General features: G+C 38.7%; 1 protein-coding gene across 1 annotated transcript in view; it reads left to right on the top strand.

Annotated features, from left to right (window-relative positions):
- The window catches only part of LOC126075019 (prostaglandin-E(2) 9-reductase-like), an 82,134-nt gene that overhangs the window by 41,494 nt on the left and 20,887 nt on the right, over nt 1-19,753 (top strand). Inside the window, exons 6-7 of the mRNA XM_049882083.1 lie at nt 12,896-13,005; nt 14,596-14,761. Coding sequence (XP_049738040.1) covers nt 12,896-13,005; nt 14,596-14,761 — 276 coding nt within the window. The remainder of the gene's footprint in view (nt 1-12,895; nt 13,006-14,595; nt 14,762-19,753) is intronic.

The raw sequence follows: 19,753 nt of genomic DNA on the forward strand, positions 1-19,753 counted from the left end.
GATGGCACAGGACTGGGAGGTATTTCATTCTGCTATACGCAGGGTCGCTATGAGTCGGAACCGACTCGATGGCACCTAACAACAACAGAACCTCTGTGTAGAAGGGTATTGATAGGAGCAGATAGGGGTTAAGGTTTTGTGTGTGGTTTGGATGCATGAATTTTTTATTATTTTTTTTATATATCTCTATTTTCAGAGTTTTTTTTTTTACCTATGAAGCATACGTGCACAAATGATAACCAGAAACTATTGAAGTCCTCCAGGTTAAAGGGATGAAGTTACTAGTTTACAATAATGATAAAGGTAGAGGAAATCAACTCTAAGGAACATTTAGCAATCTAATGGGATAGAAATAGGGACTGACTAAATCACTGTGTTGTTCTCCTTGATGTGTACCATTATATTAGCTGCTCAAATATTTCTGTTTTACTGAACATTTTGAAAGGAAGTTGTAGATATGACATTTGGCACCTACATACTTGTCTTGGTTGCCATGTGCTGCTGTGATAGAAATATCAAAAGTGGGTAGCCATAAAGAACAGAAATGTATTTTCTCACCCTCCAGGAGGCTAAAAATTGAAATTTGGTCACACCTGTAGGGGGCAGTCCTTCCTTTTCTATTTCAGAGTCTAGTTAAAAAAAAAAAAAAAACACTGCTGTTGAGTCAATTCCGACTCATAGCGACCCTATAGGACAGAGTGGAATGGCCCCATAGAGCTTCCAAGGAGCGCCTGGCAGATTCAAACTGCCGACCTTTTGGTTAGCAGCCATAGCATTTAACCACTATGCCACCAGGGTTTCTACAGAGTCTCGTACCCAACCAACCCAGTGCCCTCGACAGAGTCTAGTAGCTGTTGTAATTCTTGAGGTTCCTGGTCTTGTAGATGCATTTGTCTCTGTTATCTGTCTTCCTCTTCCCCAGTTGTGTGTCTGTGTCTATTTTAAGTTTTTAAAAATTAATAAGACTGACTTAGTAATGTAACAAAAAGTAACCTTATTTCTAAACAGGGTCAAACTTACAAGCACAGCCTTTAGGATTTCAACACTTATTTTGGGGGTGGGGAGACACAGTTCAATCCATAACAATACCTAAGTATACATCTTATAAAGATGAAGATATTGTCAAAGAAACTTATATTTCATTGCTGTATCCAAGCAAGCTGATGATAATTTTCTAATATTATCTAATATCCAGTTCATATTCACATTTCCTCATTTTATCCCCAAAAAATCTTTTATACATCTTTTAACTGGGATCCAATTGTGGCTCATATTACTCTGTGTTATATTTCTCAAGCTCTCTTAATTTGCAACAGTTTCTCAGCTCTTTTGTATCCCATAATATCTAAACAACTAATCAAATATTCCAAATTTATCATATTATTTTCTTGTGATATTAGCAAGCATGTTTCTCTAGTCCCAGTTTGTGTAAACTAGAAGTTAGGTCTGAAGACGTTGTTGTTGTTAGGTGTTGGTGAGTAGGTTCTGACTCATAGACACTCTACGTACAACAAAATTAAATACTGCCTGGCCTTGTGCCATCCTCAAGATCATTGGTATGTTTGATCTCATTTTTGCAGCCACTCAGTTAATCCATTTTGTTGAGCATCTTCCTCTTTTTCACTGACCATCTACTCTACTGAGCATGATGTCCTCCTCCAGGGACTGATCCTCCTAATAAGGCATCCAAAGTACATGAAACAAAGTCTCACCATCCTTGATTCTAAGAAGCATTCTGGCTGTACTTCTTCCAAGACAGGTTTCTTCATTCTTGTGGTGGTCTGTGGTAAAATCATTCTTCTTCACCAACACCGTAATTCCAAGGTATCAACTCTCCTTTGGTCTTCTTTATTCACTGTCCAACTTTTGCAAGCACCTGAAGTGATTGAAAATACCATGATTGGATCAGGTGCATGTTACTCTTCAAGGTGTCATCTTTGCTTTTTAACACTTTAAAGAGGTCATTTGCAGCAGATTTGCACAATGCAATATGTGTTTAATTTCTTGACTAGGTGTCGACTGTGGATCCAAGTAAAATGAAATCCCTGACAACATCAGTATTTTCTCTGTTTATCATGATATTGCTTATTGCCCCAGTTGTGAGGATTTTTGTTTTCTTTACATTGAGGTGCAATTCATACTGAAGGCTGTAGTTTTTCATCTTCATCAGTAAGTGCTTCAAATCCTCTTCACTTTCAGGAAGCAAGGTTCTTTTATCTGCATATCACAGATTGATAATCTTGTCCTATTCTGATGCCACATTCTTCTTCATATTCCACCGTCTCAAATTATTTGCTCAGCATACAGATTGAATAAGTATGGTAAATGGATTCAACTTTGACACACACCTTTCTTGACTTTAAACCATGCAGTATCCCCTCGTTCTCTTTGACTAAGTACTGCCTGTTGGTCTAAGTACAGGTTCCTCGTGACCACAGTTAAGTGTTCTGGAGTTCCCATCCTTTGCAATGTTTTACATAATTTGTTACGATCCACACAGTTGAATTCCTTTGTATAGTCAATAAAACACAGGTAAACATCTTTCTGGTATTCTCTGCTTTCGGCCAAGATCCATGTGAAATCATCAATGTTATCACACATTCCACATCCTCTTCTGAACCTGGCTTGAACTTCTGGAAGTTCCCAGTCAATGTACTGCTGCAACTGTATTTGAATGATCTTCAGCAAAATTTTATTTGTGTGTGATATCAGTGATATTGTTCAATAATTTCTGCATTCTGTTGGATCGCCTTTGTTTTTCTTTCTTTTTTTTATTGTGCTTTAAGTGAAAGTTTACAAATCAAATCAGTCTCTCATAAAAAATTTATATACACCTTGCTTTGTACTCCTAGTTGCTCTCCTCCTAATGAGTCAGCACACTCCTTTTGTTCTCCCTGTATTCGTCATGTCCATTCAGCCAGCTTCTATCCCCCTCTGCCTTTTCATCTCCCCTCCAGACAAGAGCTGCCCACATAGTCTCATGTGTCTACTTGAGCCAAGAAGCTCACTCCTCACCAGTACCATTTTCTGTCTAATAGTCCAGTCCAATTCCTGTCTGAAGAGTTGGCTTTGGAAATGTTTTCAGCCTTGGGCTAACAGAAGAGCTGGGGACCATGATCTCCGGGGTCCTTCTAGCCTTGGTCAGATGATTAAATGTGGTCCTTTTACTAGAATTTGAAGTCTGCATCTCACTGCACTCCTGCTCTATCAGGGATTCTCTGTTGTATTCCCTGTCAGGGCAGTCATCAGTTGTAGCTGAGCACCATCTAGTTCCTCTGGTCTCAGGGTGATGTAGTCTCTGATTTATGTGGCCCTTTCTGTCTCTTGGGTTCATAATTACCTTGTGTCTTTGGTATTCTCTATTCTTTGCTTCAGGTGGGTTGAGACCAACTGATGCATCTTAGATAGCCACTTGCTATTGTTTAAAACCCCAGATGCCACTTACCAAAGTGGGATGCCTAATGTTTCCTTAATATTTTTATTGTGCCAATTGACCTAGATGTCCCATGAAACCATGGTCCCCAGACCCTGCCCCTGCTAGTCTGACCTTTGAACCATGTGCTTTATTCAGGAAACTTTGCTTTTGGTTTAGTCCATTTGTGCTAACCTCCCCTGTATTGTGCATTGTCTTTCTCTTCACCTAAAATAGTTCTTCTCTACTATCTAATTAGTGAATACCCCTCTCCCTCCCTCCCTCCTTCCCCACCCTTGCAACCATCAAAAAATATTTTCTTCTTTGCTTAAATTATTTCTTGAGTTCTTATAATAGTCGTGTTATACAATATTTGTCATTTTGCAACTGACTAATTTCACACAGCATAATGCCTTCCAGGTTCCTCCATGTTATGAAATGTTTCATGGATTCATCATTGTTCTTTATCAATGCATAGAATTCTATTGCGTGAATATACCATCATTTCCTTATCCATTCATCCGTTGATGGGCACCTTGGCTGCTTCCATCTTTTTGGTATTGTAAACAGTGCTGTAATGAACATGGGTGTGCATATATCTGTTTGTGTAAAGGCTTTTATTTCTCTAGGATATATTCCAAGGAGTGGGATTGCTTGATTATATGGTACATCTATTTCTGCCTTTTTATGGAAGCACTAAATTAATTTCCAAAGTGGTTGTACCATTTTACATTCCCACTAGCAGAGTATAAGTGTTCCAGTCTCTCCACAACCTCTCCAACATTTATTATTTTGTGTTGTTTGGATTAATGCTAGCCTTGTTGGATTGAGATGGTATCTCATTGTAGTTTTAATTTGTGTTTCTGTAATGGCTAAATATCTTGAGAATTTCCTCAGTTATCTGTTAGCTGCCTGAATGTCTTCTTTGGTGAAGTGTCTGTTCATATCCTTTGCCCATTTTTTAATAGGGTTATTTGTCTTTTTGTTGTTGACTTTTTGCAGTATCATGTAGATTTTAGAGCTCAGATGCTGATGGGAAAAGTCATAGATAAAAACTCTTTCCCAGTGTGTAGAGAATCTTTTTGCTCTCCCGATGAAGTCTTTGGATGAGGATAGGTATTTGATTTTTAGGAGCTCCCAGTTATCTAGTTTCTCTTCTGGTGTTTGTGCATTGTTAGTAATGTTTTTATACTGTTTATGACATGCATTAAGGCTCCTACGATTGTCCCTATTTTTTCTTCCATGATCTTTATTGTTTTATATTTTATATTCAGGTCTTTGATCATTTTGAGTTAGTTTTTGTGCATGGTATGAGATACGGGTCTTTTTCACTTTTTTGCAGATGAATATACAGTTATGCCAGCTTGTTAAAGAGACTGTCTTTTCCCCATTTAACTGACTTTGGGCCTCTGTCAAATATCAGCTGCTCATATGTGGATAGACTTATGTCTGGATTCTGAATTCTGTTTCATTGGTCTTTGTGTCAGTTGTTGTACCAGTACCAGGCTGTTTTGACTACTATGGCAGTATAATATGTTCTAAAATCAGGTAGAGTAAGGCTTCCTACTTTGTTCTTTTTCAGCAATGCTTTTACTTATCCAGGGCCTCTTTCCCTTCCATATGAAGTTGGTGATTTGTTTCTCTATCTCATTAAAAAATGTCTTTGGAATTTGGGTTGCATTGTATCTATAGATCACTTTGGATAGAATAGACATTTTCACAATGTTGAGTCTTCCTATCCATGAGCAAGGTATGTTTTTCCACTTAGATAGGTCTCTTTTGGTTTCTTACAGTAGTGTCCTGTAGTTTTCTTTGTATAGGTCTTTTACATCTCTGGTTAGATTTATTCCTAAGTATTTTATCTTCTAGGGTGTATTGTAAATGGTATTGATTTGGTGATTTTCTCTTCAGCGTTCTCTTTGTTGGTGTAGAGGAATCCAACTGATTTTTGTACGTTTATCTTGAATCCTGATACTCTGCTGAACTCTTCTCTTAGTTTCTGTAATTTTCTTATAGATTCTTTAAGGTTTTCTCTGTACAAGATTATGTCATCTGCAAACACAGATACTTTTACTTCCTCCTTACAAATTTGGATGCCCTTTATTTCTTTATCTAGCCTATTTGCTGTGCCTAGGACCTCCAGCACAAGGTTGAATAAGAGTCGTGATAAAGGGCATCCTTGGCTGGTTCCCGTTCCCAAGGGGAATGAATGCTTTCAGACTCTCTCCATTTAGGATGATGTTGGGCTGTTGGCTTTGTATATATGCCCTTTATTATGTTGAAGAACTTCCCTTCTATTCCTTTTGCCGAGAGTTTTAATCATGAATAGGTGTTGGACTTTGTCAAATGCCTTTTCTGCATCAATTGGTAAGATCATGTGTCCTTTTGTTTTATTCATCTGATGTATTACATTGGTTCTTTTTCTAATGTTACACCATCCATGCATACCAGGTATGAATCCCACTTTGTCATGGTGAATTATTTTTTTGATATGTTGTTGAATTCTATTGGCTAAGATTTTGTTGAGGATTTTTGCATCTAAATTCATGAGGGTTATTGGTTTGTAATTTTCTTTTCTTTTTTTTTTTTGGCATCTTTACCTGGTTTTGGTATCAGAGATATGCACTTTTCCATGGTGTTAGAGTTTCTTTTATGTATCTTGAAGCTCTGTCATTGGGTGCATAAATATTTAATATGGTTATATCCTCCTGGTCTATTGTCCCTTTAATGATTATATAGTGTCCTCCCTTATCCTTTGTGATGGATTTAACTTTGAAGTTTTTTTTTAAATGTTGCCACTCCTGCTCTTTTTTGATTGTTGTTTGCTTGATATATAATTTTTTCCATCCTTTAAGTTTTTGTTCGTTTGTGTCTCTAAGTCTAAGATGTGTCTCTTGTAGACAGCATATCGACAGATCCTGTTTTTTAATCCATTCTGCCACTCTCTGTCTCTTTATTGGTGCACTTAGTCTATTTACATTAGGCTTAATTATGGATAGGTTCGTGTTTAGTGCTGTCATTTTGATATATTTTTTTCGTGTGTTTTGGACAGTTTCTTTTTTCCTCTTAATTTTTTTGTGCTGAGTAATTTATCTTTATACATAGTCTTTTCCTCTTATTAGTTGTTGATTTTTTTTTTTTTTACCAAGTGTTTGTGTTTTTCTTGTACTTTATTTTGATGTGTAGGATTGTTAATGTCCCTTGTGGTTACCTTCATATTTACCTTTTTTTTCTAAGTTTAACCGAAACTTTTATATCTTTTTGACTTCCTGTCCATATGAAAGATCTATGACTACATTTTTCAGTCCCTCTTTATTGTTTTAATGTTATCATCTTGTACATAATGGCATCGCTGTTTCCCTGTTTTGAGCATTTTTTTAATCTTGATTTATTTTTGTTATTTCCCTATCTGGGTTATATATCTCATTGCTCTGTCATGTGTTCTAATCTTGGATTGATATCTGATATTATTAATTTTCTAACCAAAGAACTCCCTTTAGTATTTCTTGTAGTTTTGGTTTGGTTTTTACAAATTCCCTAAACTCCTGTTTATCTGGGAATGTCCTAATTTCGCCTTCATATTTGAGAGACAGTTTTGCTGGATATATGACTCTTGGCTGGCAATCTTTTTTTCCTTCAGTGCTTTATATAAGTCATCCCATTGCCTTCTTGGCTGCATAGGTTCTACCAAGTACTCCGAGCTTATTCTTATTGACTCTCCTTTGTAGGTGACTTTTTGTTTATCCCTAGCCACTCTTAAAGTTTTCTCTCTATCTTTGGTTTTGGCAAGTTGGATTATAATACGCTTTGGTGGCTTTCTTTTGAGATCTGTCTTATGTGGGGTTCAGTGAGCAACTTGGATAGATATTGTCTCATTTTTCACGATATCAGAGAAGTTTTCTGCCAAAAAATCTTCAACAACTCTCTCCGTATTTTCTGTCATCTCTCCCTGTTTTGGTACCCCAATCACTCATAGGTTTTTTTCTCTTGACAGAGTACCACGTGATTCCCAGGGTTTCTTCATTTTTAAAATTCTCTTATCTGGTTTTTCTTCAAATATATTGATGCCAAGTGTTTTATCTTCAATCTCACTGATTCTGACTTCCATTTCCTCAATTCTGCTCATCTGAGTTTATAATAATTCTGAATTTTATTGTTAAACTTCTGAACTTCTGATTGCTGTCTATGGATTCTTGCACCCTATTAAATTTTTCATTATGTTCTTGAATAACCTTTTTAATTTCTTCAACTGCTTTATCTGTGTGTTCCTTGGCTTGTTCTGCGTTTTGCCTGGTCTCCTTCCTGATCTCTTGAATAATTCTGTATATTAATCTTTCGTATTTTACTTCTGGTTATTCCAGGAAGACATCTTCACCCGGAAGATTCATTGTTTTGAGAGCTTGTTGAAGCAATTGTGTTCTGCTTCTTTATGTGATTTGATATTGACTGTTGTCTCTGAGCCATTAATAAGTTATTGTATTAATTTTTTTATGTTTGCTTACTGTATCCTAGCTTCTTCTTTTTTTTTTTTTTTGTTTTGATATGCCCAAATAGGCTTCTTGAGTGAGCTAGCTTGATTACTTGCACCTCTGAAGCTCTAATGTCCTGTCATCAGATGGCTAGAGCTGTTACCAGGTATATGAGTTTAGGAGTCCATTAATTTTCTTGTAAGGATTCAGCTCGGGTGTCCAAGTAGTTGTTCATCAAGTGTGTGGTATATGCTGTGTCCTACAGTCTTAGAGGTGCAGGGGTGATTGGTGTAGGCACAGGTATCTGGTTGCAGCAGGGAGTCAAGCTCTGAATAAGGCAGGGGGCTGACAACCATCCCCCTAGTGTCTGTGAGGAAAGTGTGTCTCTGTTCCCTAGAGCACACAGGTAGGTGGGTTTTGCAGCTGGACCATGGGCACCCAACGCATTTGGTTGTAAGGACTGGGAGGCTCCACTTATCCTTGAACCCCTGTCACAGGTGGCTAGGTGATGTGGGTAGAGCCACCAGTCATTAGACCCCTGATGTGGGTAGGTGAGGACATTGTTTAATAGGCAAAGTGGTGTCAAACATCAAAATCCCACCTCGTCACCACACAGCTGAAACAGTTGAAGTCAGGTCTCAAGCACGTACACTGTTGCAGTAACAAGGGCCTAATCTTCTGAAATGGGTCCATACAGGTCCATGCTGGGGTGAAAGGCATTCAAACTCCAAGGACCCTTTGTGCCTGGACGGGAGTCACTTCTGTCCAAGATCCCCAGCTTAGTGGAGCTCACAGACTATCTTTTCCCTCCATTGTTAATTTATTCCTTCTCCACAGCTGGGAGAATGATTCAGGGCAAGCAGCAGGACCTATCTCAGGCCCAGAGAAATCGACAACCACTGAAGCTGGGTTGGGGGCTGGAGACATGGTAACATATATACAAGTACTTAGCTTTTGCCAAGAGTGCCATTCTTCTCTGGTTCCGGAGGTGTGAGTAGACTGTGCCACTTGCTGTCTCTCCCTAAGGAAACTGTGTCCAGAATGCTACTGCCAGCCCTGCCATGATCATTCCAGTGGGTTGTGCCTGAGGGGCACTGGTTACCACCAAATCAAGTCTGGCAATTCTTCTCCGATTCTGAACCATCTCTCCATTCCCCTGCTGCTCATCCCAATTTCCTAACTTTGCCTTTGATATTCAGGGCTCCTAGCTTGTCATATATATAATCATTTCACTTATTTCTTCAGGTCTTTGTTATAAGAGGGATCACCAGAAGCACCTGACTACTCCATCATATTGACCCTGCCTCCTGGATCATCTTTTTTTGGAACAGTCACAAATGTGGATCGTTTCCCATCAGTTGGCCAGGAAACAGTCTTCCAAATTACTTGACATAGACCTTCAGTGCTGCATCTCTTTGTTGAAACATCTCAACTGATACTCAGTCAATTCCTGGAGACTTGTTTTTGGCCTACACCCTCAGGCAGTTTGGACTTCTTCCTTCAGTACCATGAGTTGTTGATCGTAGGCTACCTCTGGAAAGGGCTGAACTTCAAACAGTGCTTTTGGTACAGTGACTCTGTGCATTCCTTCCATCTTCTTTTTAATCTTCCAGTTTCATTCAGTATTTTCCCCTTAGGAATCTTCAATACTGCACCTCGAGGCTTGAACTTTTTCTTCAGTTCTTTCAGCTTGAGAGATGCCAAGCATATTCTTCAGTTTGGGTTTTCTAATTCCAGGTCTTTGCACATTTCATTAGAACACTTTACCTTCTCTTGCAAAACTGCACATTGAAATCTTCTGTTCAGCTGTTTTTCTTCATCATTTCTTCTGTTTCCATTAAGCTACCCTAGTTCAAGAGCAAGTTTCAGAGTCTCTCCTGACATCCATTTTGGTATTTTCTCTCTTTCCTGTCTTTCTAATGACCTTTTGCTTTTTTCATGTATGATGTCCTTCTACAACTCATCTGGTCTTCGATCATTAGTGTTCTACGTGTCAAATCTATTCTTGAGATGGTCTCTAAATTCAGGTGAGTTATACTGAAGGTCATTTTTTGGCTCTCGTGTACTTGCTTTCTTCGCTTTCAACTTGAACTTGCGTAAGAACAATTTATGGTCTGTTCCGCAGTCAAACCCTTGCCTTGTTCTGACTGAGGATGTTGAGCTTCTCAATCATCTCTTTTCACAGATGTAGTCAGCTTGATTCCTGTGTTTTCCATGCAGCAGGTTCCGTATGTACAGTCATCATTTATGTTGTTGAAAAAAAAGGTTTTCGGTTTGTCCTTGGTCTTGCAAAATTCTATCATGTGATTTCTGGTGTCACTTCTGTCACCAAGGCCATATTTTTCAACTACCAATCCTTCTTTCTCATTTCCAAATTTCACGTTCCGGTCACCAGTAATTGTCAATGCAACTTGATTGCATGTTTGTTCAATTTCTGAACGCAGAAGTTAGTAAAAATCTTCTATTTCTTCATCTTTAGCATTAGTGGTTGGTGCGTAAATTTGAATAATAGTCTTCTTAACTGGTCTTCTTTGTAGGTATATGGATATGATCCTATTACAGATTGTGTTGTACTTCTGAATAGGTCTTGAAATGTTCTTTTTGACAATAAATACCACACCATTCCTCTTCAATTCATCATTCTTGGCATAGTTGACCATCTGTCCAATTCAAAATGGCCAATACCAGTCCATTTCAGCTCACTAATGCTTAGGATATTGATCTTTATTTGGCCATTTCAATTTTGATGACTTCCAGTTTTCCTAGATTCATACTCATATGTTCCATGTTCCAATTATTAATGGATATTTGCAGCTCTTTGTTTTCATTTGAGGCACGTGTGATACCTCAGCAAATGAAGGTCCCAAAAGGTCTACTCTATCCAAATGTCAACTCTACTTTGAGGGGGAAGCTCTTCCCCATTTGTGTTTTGATTGCCTTCCAACCTGAGGGGCTCTTCTTCTAGCACTATACCAGATAATATTCCACTGATAATCATAAGGTTTCCGTCGGCCAATTTTTTCAGAAGTAGACTGCCAAGTCCTTCTTCCTAGTCTGTATTAGTCTAGAAGCTCTGCTGAGACCTGCCTACCTTGGATGACCCTGCTAGTATTTGAGATACCATTGGCATAGCTTCCAGCATCACAGCAACACACAAGCTGCCACAGTAAGAGAAACTGACAGACACGTAGGGGACAACTTTATTTTGATTCAGGTTATGAAGTTGCTGGACCACTGATGGTGCAATGGTTTAGCATTTGGCTGCTAACCAAAAGGTCTGCAGTTTGAATCCACCAGGAGTTCCTTGGAAACCCTGTGGGGCAGCTCTACTCTGTCCTGTAGGGTAACTATGAGTCAGAATCAACTGGACAGCAACAGGATTGTGGTTTTTTTCTTTTTTCTTTTGAGGGAATACATGGAACCCTGGCAGCACAATGGTTAAAAAGCTGTATGGCTAATCAAAAAGTTTGGAAGTTCAAATCCATCAGCCACTTCTCAGAAACTCTACGTGGCAGTTCTATTCTGTCCTATAGGGTTGCTATGAGTCAAAATTGACTTGATATCTATGGGTTTAGGAAGCACATATTGACAGATGGTCTCACCATTAGTGATGTTATATTTCTGTACTTGGCTAAGCAGGCTGTAGACAGATATCTGTAATCATATGTTTTCTCTTTTGCAATCAGCTAATAATATGTTGGTTGATAATTTCATATCAAAGAAAATCATGTTCACCAACAAATTTATGCTTAATGGTTTAATATCCATTTATGTTTTTGCCTAAATCAGTTATTTTGATGGGATTTGTAAATTATTGTGTTCTATTTTTCTCATTCTTTATATTTTTCTTACCTGACTTTTTTCTATAAAACTAGAAATATTAATTATCAACTCAGGAAAAACTATAATTATTTCTCATAAGACAGAATAAATATGTAATTCTTACCTTTAAATTATCAATATTTAGAGGAAAAAATACAGTAATAATCATCTTCACTAGGGATAAATTGTTCTCACTCTCCTCCTCTTTGTATGTCTCTAATTCATAAGGGTTTAGAGATTTTTATTTATTCAATGTAGTCTTTACTCCTTTTGATGCTCCAGTCTACCCACCAAACTGTTTCCTTTATTCTTTGAACATGCATTCATAAGTCTTGGAGTACTTTCATGCTATCTGGCACAATTTGATGTCGAAAGCTAAAAAGTTCTTTCCCCCTCCCAGATCCAGAATTACCCTTCTTTCCTGTGGCAGTTAATGGTATCTGGTAGCTGACATGGGTTGAATTGTGTCCCCCAAAATTATGTGTGTCAATTTGGCTAGACCATGATTCCCAGTATAGAGTGATTGTCTACCATTTTGTCATCTGATGTGATTTTCCTATGTGTTAATGATGTTAATGGGGTGGAATAGGTGGCAGTTATGTTAATGAGACAAGGCTCAATCTGTAAGATTGGATTCTGACTTGAGCCTATTGCTTTTGAGATATAAGAGAGAGAAGGGAGCAGATAGATGGGGGACCTCATGCCACCAAGAAAGCACCCCAGGAGGAGAGCGCGTCCTTTGGACTCACAGTTCCAGCTTGGAGAATGTCCCAGTCCAGGGGAAGATTGATGAGAAGGCCTTCCTTCAGAGCCAACGGAGAGAGAAAGCCTTCCCCTGGAGCTGATACCTGAATTTGGACTTCTAGCCTACTAGACTGTGAGAAAATAATTTTTTCTTTGTTAAAGCCATCCACTTGTGGTATTTCTGTTAAAGCAGCACTAGTTAACTAAGATGGTAGCCAAGAATTGGGCAATAGAGGTACTTCTTTTATGGAAGATTATTCTTTTTGATTCTTCCAGTAGAAAAAGAGAAAAGATATTTTTTCCAACATTAGGTCATGTTGGTGCTTCTAGTTCAAATACAAATTGATAGTGTTTTTATCCAGAGTCTTTGACTTTTATCATTTCCCTTACATTTTAATATCATGTTGTCATGTAATCTGACCCATTTCCGCCTTGCTTTATTCTATAGGTGGAATGTCATCCTTATCTCAACCAGAGCAAACTGCTGGATTTCTGCAAGTCGAAAGACATTGTTCTGGTTGCCTACAGTGCTCTGGGATCTACTCGAGATAAAAGATGGTAATGAGGACAATGGAAAGATTATCTAAAACACCATTATTGAAGAAACATTTTTAATATACCATACCCTATTTCCTAGTGTTAATGCTCGACTGCATGGATAAATGGGGGAGAGAAACTGCAGAAATTCTTCTTTATAACCCCGTCACCCAGCCCAATGCTTTTACATTGTGTGTGGTTTAGATAGTCAATGTAAAAGAATTTCTGAGAATGGAAATAAAGTTAAAAACAATACTAAAGATGTACTATTTGATCAACTATTCACAGATATGGGAAAACACAATGTATACAGCATATACTGCATGTTCCAAAAAAAATGTGGCAGCATCAAGGTTAGTATAGTCAGAGAGGAACAAAGAGAGTCCTAGAAGTCCAAGCAGTTTCAGCCGGTTTATCAGAGATTCATTAAAATGTCCTTTGAAATGCTTTCTCGTCTGAAATGTCGTTTGCTTAAGAAGACAAATGTTGCAGTTCTCAGCTGAGAGAGGGGCAGGGCTGGGGGGGTGGGTGCGGAGTGGAGGGTGGGCAGGCAGGGAGGACCTGCCTGCTGAGGAGATGCAGACAACTGGGCTGGGTGCCTATGTGTCTGTAAAATGGGATAGGGACTCAGGATGTTAGTTTACACTCAAAACTAAAGCAAACTAGTTGCTGATCTCTAAGGGCTAAAAAAAAAAAAAAAAAAAAAAGGGCTAGGTTACTGATTATCTTAAACTATGTCTGGTGAGACCCAGGCATTAGGCTATAATCTCTGGGTATGGCATATGGATCTCTAATTTTAGTTTCCACATCAGTAATAAACATCTACATTAAAATCTGTACATATTTCAGAAACTGAGACAAAAGGTGTAAGCTCATGTCATGATTTTGACACTTTTTAACTGATTAACATGTTTCAATTAATATCCTACAAAAGCTTCAGTTATTTTATGTCTAAAATTAGGAAAAGAATAACTTCCAAGTCTATGAGGATAGAAAAAAATTACCATCTGACAACATTTTGTAAACTTCTGTATAGATATTGTACACTATAATTATCCCATTTCCCTTCCTACTTTCATGGCCCTTCCTCTGGGGCTATACCCAGAGAAGAAAAAACAGCCAATGAGAAGTAGAAGGAAGCCCAAGGGCCTGGAACCATCATTTTTAACCTAAGCCCATTGTCATCTAGTCAATTCCAACTAATAATCCACCTTACAAAACACAGTAGACCCCATTGGGTTTCCAAGGGTATAAATCTTTACAAGAGTTGACTGTCACATCTTCTCAGGGAACAGGGCTTTGAACTGACAACCTTCCAGTTAGCATCTGAGTGCTTCCAGGGATCCTTCTTTCAAACTAAAGAGAGCATCAAAATGACCTGAAGGTTTTTTAAAACTCAGAATCCTGGGCCCTCATCAGCTCTGATTCAATAGATCTGGGTGATTTGCACTAGAAGTTGCATTTCTAACAAGTTCCCATGTAATGTAGATGATGCTGGTCCAGGGACCACACTGGGAGAACTACTGGTCTAAAGGGGATCACCTTAGTATGTTTCAGAAGGCTCCTGACAAATTGAAAATTCAGCCTCATGTGTTCTACATTTCCTTTCAGGGTGGACCAGAGCTCCCCTGTTCTCTTGGATGATCCAGTTCTTGGTGCCCTGGCTAAAAAGCACAAGCGAACCCCAGCCCTGATTGCCCTTCGCTACCAGCTTCAGCGTGGGGTCGTGGTCCTGGCCAAGAGTTGCAATGAGAAGAGGATCAAAGAGAACATGCAGGTGATGAGCAGGTTGATGGGCTTCCAGGCAACTAAGTCAGAACTGTCGCAGGTATCCGTCAATGTAAGGCTCAAGGCAACTTAGGGCCATGTCGATTTCCCATGCACATACGCCATGTGTGCATTCACTAGGGTTTTTCTCCTTCGTGTACAATAGAAGAGGCAACATGGCTGCATGGAAAAGGATTGGACAGAAATCTGAGACTTGAACTGTAACATTCCCTGAAGTTTAGTCTGTAAACTTATGCAAAAGGCGTATAGTTTTTTTTTTTTTTTCTAAAAAGAAGTAATTGGATTAGGTGATTTTTCAGTCTCCAATACACTAGGATTCTTTTGCCAGAAACTAGTTGAAGGCTTTGAGTCACACTCTCCCCATATGTGTCCACCTAACCACACACAATGGATAATCTCCATCTTACCTGCTGGGTCCCTATATTGTGAAGACCAAGGTCCTGATAACAATCTCTTCCTCCCTGAGCACAGAGAGAGACCCTATCCCTCGGGAAACCTAAAATGTTGTTACCTGGTTAATAAAAATTAAAAATTTTAATTTTATTGTATAAAAGATATAGAAGGAAAATTAAGTCTCTTCCCAACCTGTAGCTCAGTCCCCAATTGCCCAGTCTTCTTCTTTATACCAATCTCTGTTGGCCTTTTTCTGGTAACTTCCCAGATATTGCCTGCATATTAAAGTATATATGTTCTGTAAAAATTATTGCAAGCCACACAGACTGGTATGCCATTACTTTTAAATGTTGATTTCAGAGACATAAGATTTAACTTTGATCTGAGAACATGCACTCTTTCCAAGTCAAGCAAGAGCTGTCAGTATGAGAATTGTGTCAATTGAGTCAGTTCGCTTGCCACAGCTTTCTAAAATGTGAACTGCATCACAAACATAAGAGTGTATAAAATGTTATCCATAGTTAAAACTGTAACAGTAAGCTGAACACTTGAGGATCATTCAGGTTATGAAATTGCACATGACGCCTGTCTGAAGCTCACTGATCTTTTCTCCCTCCATGGGGGAATCCATTCTTCTAACTCCTGTAATAGTCAATTGTTCCTTTGACTATTCTCATAGTTTTGCTACTTAAGGGTAGATCACTTAATATCTTTTTTAATCTACCTGCTTTAAAACATTATATAAGTGGAATCACACTGCATTTCTCTGTAACTTGCTTCATTTGGACAAGATTAAGTGTGTGAGATTCATTCCTGTGATGCATGCAGCTGTAGTTTGTTCATTTTTACTTCTACATCATCTTATGATTCATTAACTTGTAATAATTTATTTATCCAACTTCTATTAGGGGCATTTGCATTGTTTGTTTGTTTTTGCCATTTGAATAAGGCTGCCAGGGGCATTTTTGTATGTATGTGCTGGTGCACACATAGCAGGATATTCATAGAATATATTCCTAGATACAGGAATGAAACTGATTGGTAATAAGAGATGAGCAGGTTCACATTTATTAAGTAATATCGAACTTTTCCCAACTTTATTTTACCTAGTTATACTTCTGTGAGCCACATAGGACATTCCTCCTTGCTCCTCATTTTAGCCAGCACTTGATATTACTAGCCTTTCACCTTCTTGCCAATTTGAAGGATGTCCAATAGGCCCTCATTCTAGCTTTACTTTTCACTGCTCTAAATATTAATGTAGTTTAATTTGTGTACATTTGTTCTCCCTCAGTTCTTTTTAAAATGCCTGCTCAAGTTTCTTGCTTTTTATTAGGTTTTCTTTTTATTTACTTCTAGGAGATATTTACTGCATCATTAGCCATAGCTGTGTAATAAAACACCCCAAAACTTAGAAGGTAATACAAAAACCACTTATTCCACTCATGACTGTTGAACTGACAATTTAGAGCTTAACAGTTCTAGCAGGAATGTGGCAGCTCTGCTTCTGGAGCTGGCTGGGCTTCTTCAGGTGTGCCTCAGCAATCCTTCACATAGTTTTCATTCTTGAGCTATCTACGTAGGCTTCATCACATGTAGAGTAGCAAGTTTCCAAGAGAGTGAGTGGATGCATGAGAAGCCTTTTCAGTTCTGCCACATCAATGCTACTGACAAATTCTATTGGCCGGAACAAGTCTAGGCCAGATTTAGCGGATGCGGAAAAAGACATCACCTTTTAAGGGGAGGAACTGCATAGGTCACATTGCAAAGGGTGTGGATACAGGAAGTTATGAAGAATTAAGAGCATTTTTATAATCAATCTACCACATTTATATATTCCAGATAATAATCTTTGGTCAGACTTAGATATATTTGTTGAATATCTCTATTAATAAATTGTGCCTTGTTTTTTCATTGTTGTTGGGGTATATTTTCATGAACAGAAGTTCTTACTCTTAATGTAGTCAAGTTCACCATACCTTTCCTTTGTAGCAGATAATTATGTCCTTTTCTGCATGATATATTGACAGTATCCTTCTATATTGTCTTGCAAAGTGTTGCAGTTTTTCCTTCCAAATTTGGGACTACAATTCACTTGGAACTGATTTGTAGTACTATGTGAAATAAGAATACAAACATATATGTATATCCGTTTTTAAATGGATGTCCGAATGTCCCAGAACCAATTATTTAAAAGTCCATATTAGCCCAAAGATCTTCACTGCCAACTTTATCATATATCAAATGTCCATAAGCCTGTGTCTGGCCTCTTCTATTCTATTGGCCTACTTACCATTCTGTATTTTCTTAATAAAAATGAAAAAGAGGTCTTGTCATACAGAATGGTAAAATATTGCCTCACTCCTTCTTCTTCTTTAAGAATGTCTTGGCTATTCTTGCTCATTTGTTCTTTTATAAAAACTTAGCATCATATTACTATGTTCAAAATAAAAAAATAAGGAAAGGATGGCCAAGACAGCAGAATAGTCAGAGGCTTCCAGAGGGCCCTCTGTCAACAAAGACCAAAAAAACCCAGGTGAATCAATTGTATATGGCAATGTAGGAGTCCTGATCATCAAAGTTGTGGAGTCAGACTGAGCTGCAGGAAGAGGGAGAGACAGTTCAGAAGCAGTGAAGAAGTGCCAGTCACAAGGTAGCCAGCACCCTGCAGGCTGGGTGAGCCTGTGCATGCAGGCTGAAGCAAGCAGTAGCTTTTGGGAAGAATTTCACTGTGTTAGGAGAGACCAGGCAGCGGAGAGTCTGCACATGCCTTCAGAGTCAGGGGGAAACAGCACTGGACCTCTGAAAGTTAAGTGTAAAAGTCTAACCTATTGGGTAGGGTCAAAGTAACCCCCCTCCTGCTCTGAGATTTTTGCAGCATAGATGTGCCACTTTCCCCTCACCCACCACCCTTCCTGCTCTGCTTTGAAACCCGTAGAGCAGTATTCAACAATTACCATGCCCCCTAAGCCAGGAACTCAGTATTATTGGTACCCAAACCAGTCTTGCACCTTCAAAAGATTGCCACGCTCCCTAAACCGAGAATTCAGGGCAAGCACTGCCCCTTTGCCTAGGCACTGGCATAGGGGCCAATGGGTTACTAACACCCTCCACCCCTGCCTAGACCTGTGTGGGCTGATTCAACACCACAGGCCCCCTAAGCCAGGAACTCAGGGCTATCTTCATCCAAACCTGTCTTGTGGGTATAAAAAATCTCCATGCTCTCAAAACTGGTAACTCAGGGCAGGCACTGCCCCTTTGCTGAGGCACTGGCATAAGGGAACCATGGACTTCTAATGCCCTTCTCCCCTGCCTAGACCTGTGTGCACCTCATTATCAAAGAACAACAGAGCATATACCTGAAGCCTATTTTCAAGTGCAGCAGCCAAGGGGAAGTTGCAGATGCATGACATTTGAAACTTCCCTGTCCATTAAGCAGGGTCCTCACCCACCAACATCAGGGGCCTGAGGGCTAGTGATATCACCCATTTCATCTAGCCACCCACAACAGAGGTCTGAGAATAAGTTCTAATATTTATGTGGGACATTATCAAGAGGAAAAACTTACGAGTGATTAGAGTATTAGAACAGGAGATAGCAGAAAACAGAAATGTTGAAGAATTGCTGGCAGAAAACTTTCCTGATATTGTGAAAGATGAGAAGGTGTCTATCCAAGAAGTTCATCAAACCCCACACAGGATAGATCCCAAAAGAAAGTCACTTAGACATGTTATAATCAACCTTGCCAAAACCAAAGATAAGGGTAGAATCTTAAGAGCAGCTAGGAATAAATGAAAAGTCACATACAGAGGAGAGTCAATAAGAGTCAATTGTGACTACTCAGCAGAAACCATGCAGGCAAGAAGGCACTGGGATGACATATATAAAGCCCTGAAGGAAAAAAAAAATTGCCAGTCAAGAATTATATATCCAGCAAAACTGTCCCTTAAATAAACCAAAAAAAAAAAAAAAAAACAAACCCATTGCCATCAAGTTGAGTCCAACTCATAGTGACCCTATAGGACAGAATAGAACTGCCCCCATAGAGTTTCCAAGGACCTCCTGGTGGATTTGAACTGCTGACTTTTTAGTTAGCAGTCGTAGCACTGAAACACTACACCACCAGGGTTCCATCTCTCAAACATGATGGCAAAATTAAGGCATTTCCAAATACACAGAAGTTAAGGGAATTTGTAAAAACCAAACCAAAATTACAAGAAATATTGAAGGGAGTCCTTCAGCTAGATAACCAGAACTAAATAGTTAGTCATAGAACTTTCACATGGAGAGGAAGTTAAGGTGATATCAAGAAATAAAAGATAGGTTTAAACTTAGAAAAGTAGAGGTAAATTTTAAGGTAACCACAAAGGAAACTAACAAAGCTACCCATTAAAATAAAAAAGAAGAAAAACATAAAGACTCAGTAAACGCAAAATCAAGAGATGAAAAAAATGAAAGGAAACTACATAAAGAAAAACAACTCAGCATGGAAAATTAAGTCGAACAAAGAAACTGCCCACACTACCAAAAAAAAAAAAAAAAATGACAGCAGTAAACTCATAAACATCAATAATTACAGTGAATCTAA

This window comes from Elephas maximus, chromosome 4, assembly GCF_024166365.1.
Source record: "Elephas maximus indicus isolate mEleMax1 chromosome 4, mEleMax1 primary haplotype, whole genome shotgun sequence".
In the NCBI taxonomy this organism is placed as follows: Eukaryota; Metazoa; Chordata; class Mammalia; order Proboscidea; family Elephantidae; genus Elephas; species Elephas maximus.